At 30.6% G+C, this 12,785-nt stretch overlaps 1 protein-coding gene across 1 annotated transcript; it reads left to right on the top strand.

The window, feature by feature from the left end:
- The first annotated feature begins 10,885 nt into the window (after nt 1–10,885).
- Nucleotides 10,886–12,079, top strand: LOC139892721 (uncharacterized). Its single transcript, XM_071875840.1, has 3 exons — nt 10,886–11,027; nt 11,198–11,327; nt 11,449–12,079. The coding sequence occupies exons 1-3, from the start codon at nt 10,886–10,888 to the stop codon at nt 12,077–12,079; spliced, it is 903 nt and encodes a 300-aa protein (XP_071731941.1).
- Nucleotides 12,080–12,785: the final 706 nt, after the last annotated feature.

The raw sequence follows: 12,785 nt of genomic DNA, 5'->3' as shown, positions 1-12,785 counted from the left end.
TCCTAATTTTCCAGGGATATATGGTGTTCCCCTAATACGAGGCGTCATTTTCCACAATGGTTTAGAAAAACCTGGTGGTTTAGAGGTTCCCGGGTTATTGTTACACTTTAGGAAATACGGATGTTGCCGATACATATAAAGCTCATCGGGGTTGGAATCGGGTTTCTCTATTTTTATACCTTTTCCCTTATTATTTTCTTTTGCTATATTAAATTGGGTTGAGGTAATTTCTATAACATCATCGGAATCCTCATCGGGATCCGATTCATCGAAAAATTGGTAATCTTCCCAATATTTTGCTTCCTCGGCAGAAACACCATTGACCATTTTTAACTTTGGTCCGTTGGTTGAGGATTTTCTTTTATTTAAACGATTTACTGTAGGTATCACTATTTCTTCCTCCGGAACCTCTTCTTCTTCTGGTTCCTCCTCTTCTGATTCATCCTCTTCTGGTTCCTCTTCTTCCGGTTCCTCCTCTTCCGGTTCCTCTTCGGGAATTTGTGAATCTTCCCAAAATATATTCGACTCTTCATTATTATTAGTTGAATCAATGGGATTTGTACTAGAGGTAGACATCTATCACACAATATCAAACACATTAAGAGGTTAATATATCACATAATATTTACATGTTAATAATATATAGTTTCCAACAAAAGTGTTAAGCAATCGTTTTTTTAAAGAAAACACGGTCGAAGTCCATACTCACTAATGTATCCTAACAAACTCGATAAGACACACTAATGCAAATTTCTGGTTCTCTAAGACCAACGCTCGGATACCAACTGAAATGTCCCGTTCATATTGATTATAAACGTTCCATATTAATTGATTTCGTCGCGAGGTTTTGACCTCTATATGAGACGTTTTTCAAAGACTGCATTCATTTTTTAAAACAAGCATAACCTTTATTTTATCGATAAAGGTTTAAAAAGCATTACGTAGATTATCAAATAATGATAATCTAAAATATACTGTTTACACACGACCATTACATAATGGTTTACAATAAGAATATATTACATCAAAAATAAGTTTCTTGAATGCAGTTTTTACACAATATCATACAAGCATGGACTCCAAATCTTGTCCTTATTTTAGTATGTAACAGCGGAAGCTCTTAATAATCACCTGAGAATAAACATGCTTAAAACGTCAACAAAAATGTTGGTGAGTTATAGGTTTAACCTATACATTTATCAAATCGCAATAATAGACCACAAGATTTCATATTTCAATATACATCCCATACATATAGATAAAAATCATTCATATACCTGGTAACCGACATTAACAAGATGCATATAAGAATATCCCCTATCATTCCGGGAAATCCTTCGGACATGATATAAACGAATTCGAAGTACTAAAGCATCCGATACTTTGGATGGGGTTCGTTAGGCCCAATAGATCTATCTTTAGGGTTCGAGTCAATTAGAAGATCGGTTTACTAATTGTTAGGCTACCAAGCAAAAAGGGGATATTCGGCTTCGATCATTCACCCATATAATGTAGTTTTATTTACTTGTGTCTATTTCGTAAAACATTTATAAAACTGTATGTATTCTCATCCCAAAATATTAGATTTTAAAAGTGAGACTATAACTCACTTTCACAGATTTTTACTTCGTCGGGAAGTAAGACTTGGCCACTGGTCGATTCACGAACCTATACAAATATGTACATATATATCAAAGTATGCTCAAAATATATTTACAACATTTTTTAATACGTTATAATGTTTTAAGCTTATTAAGTCAGCTGTCCTCGTTAATAACCTACAACTAGTTGTCCATAGTTAGATGTACAGAAATAAATATAAATTATCTTGGATCAATCCACGAACCAGTGTATACAAGCCTCAGGCTAGATCACAACTCAAACTATATATATTATTTTGGAATCAACCTCAACCCTGTATAGCTAACTCCAATATTACTGCATATAGAGTGTCTATGGTTGTTCCAAAATATATTATATAGATGGGTCGATATGATATGTCAAAACATTGTATACGTGTCTATGGTATCCAAAGATTACATAATATATATTAGAATACATGAATAATACAATATAAGTTTGTTAAGTTATGATTTGTATAGAATTGTTACAATATTTCCCGTAGCTACAACAATCAAAAAATATCCAATTTTGTTTTACCCATAACTTCTTCGTTTTAAATCCGTTTTGAGTGAATAAAATTGCTATGGTTTCATATTGAACTCTATTTTATGAATCTATATAGAAAAAGTATATATTTATAGTCGTAAATATAAGTTACAAGTCATTTTTGTAAGAGGTAGTCATTTCAGTCGAAAGAACGACGTCTTGATGACCATTTTGAAAAACATACTTCCACTTTGAGTTTAACCATGATTTTTGGATATAGTTTCATGTTCATAAGAAAAATCATTTTTCCAGAAGAATAACTTTTAAATCAAAGTTTATCATCGTTTTTAATTATCAAACCCAAAACAGCTCGCGGTGTTACTACGACGGCGTATGTCCGGTTTTACGGTGTTTTTCGTGTTTCCAGGTTTTAAATCATTAAGTTAGCATATCATATAGATATAGAACTTGTGTTTAGTTGATTTTAAAAGTCAATTTAGAAGGATTAACTTTATTTGCGAACAAGTTTAGAATTAACTAAACTATGTTCTAGTGATTACAAGTTTAAATCTTCGAATAAGATAGTTTTATATGTATGAATTGAATGATGTTATGAACATCATTACTATCTCAAGTTTAGTAGGTAAACCTACTGGAAGTGACAAGAAATGATCTAGCTTCAAAGAATCTTGGATGGCTTGAAAGTTCTTGAAGTAGGATCATGACACAAAAACAAGTTCAAGTAAGATTTTTACTCGAATTAAGATAGTTTATAGTTATAGAAATTGAATCAAAGTTTGAATATGATTATTACCTTGAAGAAGAAAGATAACCTACTGTAAATAACAAAGGTTTCTTGATCTTAGATGATTACTTGGAATGGATTAGAAAGCTTGAATGTAAACTAGTAAACTTGAAAGGATTTTCGAAGTGTTCTTGAAGTGTTCTTCCTAAGATGATTATAGCTTGATTCTTGAAGTAATTTTTGATGAAGATGATGATTAGCTACTGGAAAAATTTGTTCATAAGTGTGTGTGTGTGTGTGTGTGTGTGTGTGTGTGTTGAGAGAGAATTAGAAAGAGAATTGGAAGTGAAATGGAGTGAATGATGAGTGGTGAGTGGTGAGTGGTGAGTGGTGAGTGGGGTTAAAAGGAGTTCTAGTTAGTTGACTAGTTCATGGTAGAAGTTAAAATTGATTAGTCATACATGACATAATCAAGTGTGGAATCCCATGCTAGTTCCTATTAGTATATACCCACAGTAAGTGCGTCTAGAAGCTGTGTATAATATGGGTATGAATACGACTAGAATTCTTGATGAAAAAAAAAAGAATGGGAATGTAACTGTACCCATTTTTGTTAAGTATGAGTGTTTTGATATATTTTTTGAAGTCTTCTAAAAGTATATTAATACATCTAAATACACTACATGTATATACATTTTAGCTGAGTCGTTAAGTCATCGTTAGTCGTTACATGTAAGTGTTGTTTTGAAACCTTTAAGTTAACGATCTCATTTAATGTTGTTAACCCATTGTTTATTATATCTAATGAGATGTTAAATTATTATATTATCTTGATATTATGATATATTATTATATCTTAATATGATATATATACATTTAAATGTCGTTATAACGATAATCGTTACATATATGTCTCGTTTCGAAACCCTTAAGTTAGTAGTCATGTTTTTACATATGTAGTTCATTGTTAACATATATAATTATCATTTTATCATGTTAAATATAGTGTAACAATATCTTAATATGATACATATGTATTTAGTAAGACGTTGTAATAACGATAATCGTTATATATATATCGTTTCGAGTTTCTTAACTTAGTAGTCTCATTTTTATGTATATAACTCATTGTTAATATACTTATGGAGATACTTACTTATCATAATATCATGTTAACTATATATATAATCAAATATATCCCATCATATAGTTTTTACAAGTTTTAACGTTCGTGAATCGCCGGTCAACGTGGGTGGTCAATTGTCTACATGAAACTCATTTCAAATAATCAAGTCTTAACAAGTTTGATTGCTTAACATGTTAGAAACACTTAATCATGTAAATATCAATTTCATTTAATATATATAAACATGGAAAAGTTCGGGTCACTACAGAGATGGTGTTGTGTTTGTGTTCAATCGAAGCAGGAAAAAAAATATAGAACAAGCTGTAAGTTCGATGACCTAAGGTTTATTTATTTTTATTTTTTTAAAAAGAACTAGTGGACATGTGAGGGTGTTGGCTCTTACTGCAACCCAAAAGAAAAAGAAAATAGGGCCACATCTTTATTAAAGCAAAACCCATAAAGTTAGTAGCAATATTTATAATTTGAACTGGGTTTCGGTGTTTGTTTGTCGAGAGAAAAAAATAACAAAAACAGTTCATGTAACGCGTATCAACATGTGCATATCATCATCATCATATCACTCTCGTTTATAGTTTTAAGAAACAGAAGTAGGTACGGTTGTTGTAGCAACGAACAGGAAGTAGAAACAACAAACGTATCATCCTTTTCATATTGCTTGTTCGATCAGAAACATGGATTAACAGAAACATAAAGTAGCCGCAATAGTATCGAGTAGTGATTGTTTTACAGTGGTCTTGAGGATGGAAAACCACATGAAATAATGATGGTAGTTATTTGTGGTTCAAACGAAAATAGAAAAAAAAAATACTTCGGTGGTTATGGTGGTTTCGAAGTGATGGTGGTCAGATGGTGTTCAAACTTGGTGATGGTGACAGTTTGCAGAAACAATGGTTGCAGCAGGTGTGGGTTCGGTGGTGGTGGTTTCTAAAGGTGGTGAAGTGGTGGTTACAAAGGTGATGAAATGGTGGCGGTTGTGCTGTCATAAAAAGGGTGGTTTAGGTGTCGATGGGTGATTTAACCAGTGGTGGTTGCTATAGGTTTCATGGTGGTCTCCGGTGGTTGGAGATCGAGTGAAGGTGATGACGGGTTTGAGTTGGTTGTCGAAAAGAAAGACAAGAGATGGAAGAAAGAAAAGTGGTTTCATCTCACAAGTATGTATATGCATATGAATATGTAAGAATATATATAAAAGAGAAGTGTGGTTCGGTGAATATCAAAAAGAAGAACAGTAACCTCAAATAGTAATTACAATAGTTGAGCAGGCTTAATCATTGTAATTACTCTACCGACAGAGTATCCCGGATTGTCATATCGTGTCCATTGCTAAACAGTTAATGTATAAAAGTGTCCCTAAAAATCTCAAATTTTTAGATTAAACATATTTAATTATTTCACTCATTACCTGTTTGAAACCTGATCAAAAAGTTTCGAAAATTATTTATTTTCTGTTCTGATTTATATGTACGGAGTACTAATATTTAAACTTAAAAAGGTAAAAATACTTTTAACAAATCTAAAATCTTCGTAATCGATTTACAGTTCAGTTTTTATTTTAATCCATCATAAACTTATATTAAATCTATATGAACGCTAACGAAATGTCAACCGAGTATTACTGACGTTTACTAATTAAGCTCAAAATCATTTATATTCCCTTTCTATATATAAACAGTTTTAAAATAGCAAAGTTAATTACTAAAACAAATATATTATATATTTTTAAACAAATAGATTTAATATAACTTTATATATTTACAAGTAATATTTATATACATATTTATATATATATATATATATATATCTATATATTCTATAGTTTCCATTAATTGCATTTTATTTTATTTATTTTACAATATAAATCCTAATAATCATATTATATAATATTCTAAATTATATTTAAATTATAAATACCTATTTAAATATATATGTTATCTATTTACAAATAGTTGTTCGTGAATCGTCTCGAATGGTCGATAGTCAATAGAATATACGAAATAGTTCAAAATATTTGTGACTCAACATTACAGACTTTGCTTATCGTGTCAAAATAATATAAAGATTAAGTCTAAAATTAGTCGGAAATTTCCGGGTCGTCACAGTGAAGGCCCACACAGAAGAGATCACATCATTCTACCTCCTCATGTTCCAGTTTATGACCCTGCTGAGCTGCCTTACCTGTTTCCTGAAGCCTGGGCTACCTTGAAAGTGAAAGAAGAAGAGCTATCTGGTGTTGAACTAGAAAAAGATAAAGATAGAGACAGATAGCCTTCTAGTGCTCAAATTGTATCTTTTGTTAATTCATTGTTCATTATGATGCTATGTAATTACTGTATATACTCTGTTGTAATGAAAATGAAATGAGTTTATCTTCAAAATCATATCAAGTTATAAGATATAGATAACTCAGCAAAAGATCCCAAAAACAAACTTAAAAGGAACAAATTTACTGCCTATTTTTCATTAGGTCCCTCAGTACTGGCTTTAGTGTTTTCTCTAAATGTCATAAGTTTTGTCATCATCAAATAAGGGGAGATTGTTGAGTCCCCAAAATAATTAAGGATTTAATTATGACAAACTGTAATTTATTTGCACTAAAATGTTATGTGCAGCCAGCACAAGTTTGTTTATGTATAGACAGCAAATATTGCTATGTCAAGTGTTCAGTATGCTGCCTAATCTACCAGCACAAGGTAGAGTGTATTCTTCGAATCAGCACAGGATGAGTACTCAGCAATTCAAGAATATCAAGTGACTCAGCATAAGAGAAACCAGTAAACCTGGTAAGCAGCATACAACATAAGACAGCCATGCTCCATTACAAGCATGGTGGTTTCCTGAGTGGTCTACATCAATTGTACTATTCAACAGAAGTCGAAGACAAAGTTGAACAGAAAAGGACACGCGTCGGTGGCTGACAAGCGACCTTACAAGACCACATGGGAATGCAGAAGTTTAACGCATGTGCATACATGTGTTATACTTTGTCAACGCCTAGAGAATACAACATTCTATTTGTTTAAACAAATAGTGCTGCCAAGTCGAATTAGAGTGTTCCTGCAAATAGCTACCAAAGAGAAAAGAGGAGAGCACGCCCTCTGATGCAGTTGTCCCCATAAGTACAGACATCCTATGTACTAGTGGACAATAGAATCATTACACGATTAATAGGACTACTATAAATTGTTGTATTCACTATTGTAACAACTAGTAGTGTGGGTTTATTTATTTAGAGTCCAAAACGTGTAATAGCTTTAAGTTTATCCTCATAGCTATACTTAGGTAAATCTGTATCAACCAACTATCATTCCGCCAAGGATAGTTGTAATTCTTTGTGATTTAATCAATAAAGAATAACAGTTGAAAAATTACCTTTGACTCTATTTAAATTACATGCTTGAATACTAAACTGTGTTTAATTGATTAGTTAATTAAAAGAAATTGTATTCACCCCTCTCTACAATACTCCTGTTGTTAATTAAGGGACCAACATATATATATATATATATATATATATATATATATATATATATATATATATATATATATATATATATATATATATATATATATATATATATATATATATATATATATATATATATATATATATATATATAAACCACGCAGGCTTGCCTGAGTAGCCACCGCGTTGCCCAGTGAAAACACAACACAGGTTCAATTTTTGGCTATGCCAAATTGTTCAAAAATGGAGTATGACTAGAAGGTGCGCATAATGCGCATTTCACCCGGTACCAGGTCTCGCGCTCGGATGGCTTGATTACACAAGGTTTTGCCTTCTATGGGAAGCCAATGTGCTCGTTCATAGGATGATTTTCTTGCTTACCCATATATATATATATATATATATATATATATATATATATATATATATATATATATATATATATATATATATATATAGTGAAGGGTTCGTGAGCGAACCATGTGTACCAGCGAACTCAACGAACCATATGATGAACGACGAACATGAATTCGTAACATCAATCGAAGGCGTTTTAGATGATAATTCCAACATGAAAGTTGCTTAAAATGTTGCATCTAATGCTCGATAATCGTCAATTTATGCTGAAACATCATACAGATTATGAATTTGAATCATGAAGAAATTGTTGACTTTTTTTCTCCAAATATTTGACTTACAAATTCGAGCTCGAATCTAATAGTTAGAATCTGAAACTTTGCAGATAGATTCATGAGATGAAATCTAATAAATTTACGTTGTTAATTTTTGTTATAGGTTTGATTTTGAGAGATGCATCTACCATATTCATCTATCATATAGCGTACAAAAAAACAGAGCCTGTTGTTCAGCTTGACCACAATACCAAAGAATTTCATAACTTGTTAAGAGATATCAAAAACATATTATGATCCAGCCTTCAACCACGTTAATGAATAAACACAAAAAAATCACAGATTGATTTTCCATCTGTTCGATCAATCTGCACAAAATAAGTTCAATCTGCACGCATATTGACTCCATTTGCATGCAGATTGAAGGTGAGTCTGCATACAGATTGAAGGTAGTCTGCTGGTTCTCTTGGTTCTCTACCCCCTTTGGTTCTCTATGAATCCTCACTATATATATATATATATATATATATATATATATATATATATATATATATATATATATATATATATATATATATATATATATATATATATATATATATATATATATATATATATATATAGTGGTAGGATCAAGAGGGAAGTAACCAATCGGGGGGAAGCGGGGGGAAGCAAAATCTTTTTTTTCGTTTTTTGAAAAAACTATGTTCACGAACATTATAGATTGGATGAAAATATGAACATTTAATAAAGACACTTTGTGATAAATGTTTTTATTTTGGCGAGAAAACGCTCGAAGAACTAATATATAACAATTATCGTGTTTTTCGAGCGTATGTTGAGGTTTTAGATATTAGGGTTTAGATATTAGGGTTTATAGGGTTTAAATATTAGGGTTTAGAAATTTAGGGTTTAGGGTTTAGATTTAGGATTTAGATTGAGTTTTTAACACGAACGATTTAGAGTTTAGGGTTTAGGGTTTAGGGTTTGGTATTTTAGGTTTATGTAATAACCCAAAACACCAAACTCTAAACCCTAAACTCTAAACTCTAAATCGGGCTAAATTTTACTTCACAAAACATGAGAAAAAAAAACGTTAACATTCTTCACGAACAATATTATCTTGAATGTTATTTTTGTCGATCGTTTTCCCGCCTAAATAATAACATTCATCACGAAGTGTCTTTTCTAAATGTTCATATTTTCGTGTGATCTTGATGCCTGGAAAAAAAATTCCAAAAAAACGAAAATTTTTTTTTGCTTCCCCCCGCTTCCTCCCAATTGGTTACTTCCCCATTGATCCTGCCCTTATATATATATATATATATATATATATATATATATATATATATATATATATATATATATATATATATATATATATATATATACACACACACACATACATACATATATATAAATTAAAAGTTTTTTGTGTGAATTATGGTTGAAAGTTATTTTAGGATGTTTATATCTATATATTATATCTATATATCTATATTATATATATGGACATATGGTTTCCATAAAAAAGATACCCATTTATTTAAAACATAAATCGTTAAAAGGATATATGTACACACCTATTTGGTCTACGACTACACTATCGACCACGTATTATAGGATCCAAATTCGGATACACGTGCATGCTTTTGTAGTTACGTTTATCTGATCATACCTCATATGCGTAAGCTAAAATTAAATATAAAGCTATATTTATTTAACTTTATAATTTTCAATATATACGAATACAACTATAAATAAAATACTAAAATAATATAATTCTAACCAATATAATGTACAAAGTGAAACAAACAGTAGAGCTCAATGTAATTACATTTTTTTCACAGGTTTTTACACACCCGTTCAAAGCACGGGCTAAAAAACTCTATAATATTAACAAAGTATTAAATTATATATTATGTTAATAAAATAATAGTTTCACCCATCCCTTCACCTTTATTTTCATCGTCCAATTTCATCTACTAAAATTATAATCATATATTATAGTTTATGGTAATTATATATTATTATATTATAAAACAAATTAGCTGCATCACACGGGCTCTTAAACTCAAAATATTTTTTATAATTTGTCAATGTTGTAAATAAAATTTATAAACACCACGGCCTTTTAAACTCAATTTTTTTTTTAAATATGTCAATACAACGACTTTTAAATAATTCTTATACTTTTTCTATTTTTTTTTGCATCCCTTTTTACTTACCAATATGAACTGAAAGTTACATTTTTCACGATTTTTTTATACACTCGTGCAACGCACAGGCTCAAAAACCTAGTATATATATATATATATATATATATATATATATATATATATATATATATATATATATATATATATATATATATATGAATTCTGTATACAATTAATATTACATGTATGTTCTAATATATATATATATATATATATATATATATATATATATATATATATATATATATATATATATATATATATATATATATATATATATGTATGTATGTATGTATGTACTGAGTAGCACCCAATTATATAAGGGAGCCCTTTTCTCTTTCTGTATTACCACTACTATAATATAATTCTCTCTCATGTAGTGTTTGCATTTCACTCAGTTTGATCTCATTATTTGTTCAATCTCACTTTTTAGAGTTTGAGTGTATATATGTGGTTGACTTCTTCTTTCTAGTCATTGCTTGCATTCATCCTTGATATGTTTTGAATATCAATCCGTACACAAGTTTAATGATAACACATAGATTGATTATTGATTAATAGATAATTGAAATGGGACATGGAGGTGGACATAGTTGTTGCAACAAACAAAAAGTGAAAAGAGGTTTGTGGTCACCTGAAGAAGATGAAAAACTCATCAACTACATTTCTTCACATGGCCATGGTTGTTGGAGCTCGGTCCCTAAGCTTGCTGGTCTTTCTCTCATAAATATTATATTTTCTTACAACATTAACAAGAAAGTACTAGCAAGACACTAGAAGAAACATATAAAAATTAAATATAGATGTGTTACTTGTACAAAGTATATATTTGTTTGGTGAATCCATAACTTTTTAACTTTAATTTCATTTTGAACTAGCTAGGTCTTCAAAGATGCGGCAAGAGTTGCAGACTGAGATGGATTAATTATCTAAGGCCAGATTTAAAACGAGGCAGCTTTTCTTCGCAAGAAGCCGCTCTTATTGTTGACCTACACCGAATTCTTGGAAATAGGTAGCACCATAGAATTCTTATTTCATATTTGAATTGTAATTTGTCATGTTAATTAGCTAGTTCAATATGTTACTTTGTTACATTTGTACACGTTCTAATGTACATTTTTTCTAATATATAGATGGGCGCAAATTGCAAAACATTTACCAGGAAGAACGGATAATGAAGTTAAGAACTTTTGGAACTCGAGTATAAAAAAGAAGCTTCTTGCTCATACTCACTTTTCTAGTCATAATCTTGCCACCACCTTAACTAATGCGAAGACAGCCAACATTCATGTTCCTTTCAGTTGTGATATTCAATATTATGATGGTTTATTTGATGCAAACCCAAATATGATAAGTCAACCAACACAAGTTGTTATAAGTCAACCACCTTTGACCAATAATTTTGATAAATGTTTTTATCATGTTGATTCTATTGATCCCACTCCCAATCTACCTCCACTTCCTCCATCATTCATAGTCAACTCATCTTCACTTTTTGATAATCAATTCTCCACAGTGAGTTTCTACGATCATGGTATCCTTAAACCGGAAACTTATGATATAATCCATGGCCAAAACACATTTAAACTAGGTGACCAAATAACAAGTAATCTCGAAGCCACCACCAATATTACTCAACCAATTGTGAACTCGTCCGCAAGTTCTCAAACCGATTACCTAATTGAAAGTTTCGTGTCAAATTATTCGTCATCTTCATCATCACCGTCTTCAGTCATTGGTGTTTCCTTAATTTGTGGTGAGTAAAGTAATAAGTATAATGTAATGTAATTAATGAATTAATGTTAATATGTGTGCTTTAGACCATGAATGAGTAAACCTATATATTGCCAGATGTAGTGTCTAATATAATTCATAGGGATAATAGTATGTTTCTGATGTTATTCCCATATGAAAAAGGAAAACATATTTGCAGTTTCTTCACATGTTCTTGAGGTATGTCTCCATATATATACTGTAAATTTATTTTCACATTGATAATCGTATAATATATCTCTTGTGGTACCTACACATAGTCACGCATACTTGAGTGAGTGTGAGTGCGTGTGTATGTTAAACGTAGGTGTAGTACGTAGCTAGGTGGGGACTTCTCGTACAAGGTTGACTACAAGTTAAGAATCATATATATGAGCGATTGTTACAATATATATGAGCGATTGAACATACACAGGCTATTCATTTCTTGATGGGTGGTGATCATATATCCATTATTATTTTTGATACATCCATTGTAGTCTATGCATTAATCTATGTTGTATTGTACCATACAACATGTTATTACATATATCTATGTTGTACTATACAACCTGTTATATATTTATAGTGGATATATCAAAATCATAATAGATATATTAATTCCCTTGTTAAATTAGATTCCAAGTCTAGAAAAGAATGTCATGTAGTTACACACAAACAAGACTCAACTCAAACTAGCTACTTAGTTAACTTCACC

The sequence above is a fragment of the Rutidosis leptorrhynchoides genome, chromosome 2 (genome assembly GCF_046630445.1).
Source record: "Rutidosis leptorrhynchoides isolate AG116_Rl617_1_P2 chromosome 2, CSIRO_AGI_Rlap_v1, whole genome shotgun sequence".
NCBI classification, from domain to species: Eukaryota; Viridiplantae; Streptophyta; class Magnoliopsida; order Asterales; family Asteraceae; genus Rutidosis; species Rutidosis leptorrhynchoides.
The sequence above is the reverse complement of the archived record's forward strand: the minus strand, read 5'-3'. Positions and strand labels throughout refer to the sequence as shown.

Excerpts from the sequence above, each read along its gene's own strand:
- LOC139892721 (XM_071875840.1), top strand. The coding sequence starts at position 10,886 with ATGGGACATGGAGGTGGACATAGTTGTTGCAACAAACAAAAAGTGAAA. Across the intron at positions 11,028-11,197 it reads CTCGGTCCCTAAGCTTGCTG|GTCTTCAAAGATGCGGCAAG; the intron begins GTCTTTCTCTCA and ends TGAACTAGCTAG. Across the intron at positions 11,328-11,448 it reads CACCGAATTCTTGGAAATAG|ATGGGCGCAAATTGCAAAAC; the intron begins GTAGCACCATAG and ends TCTAATATATAG.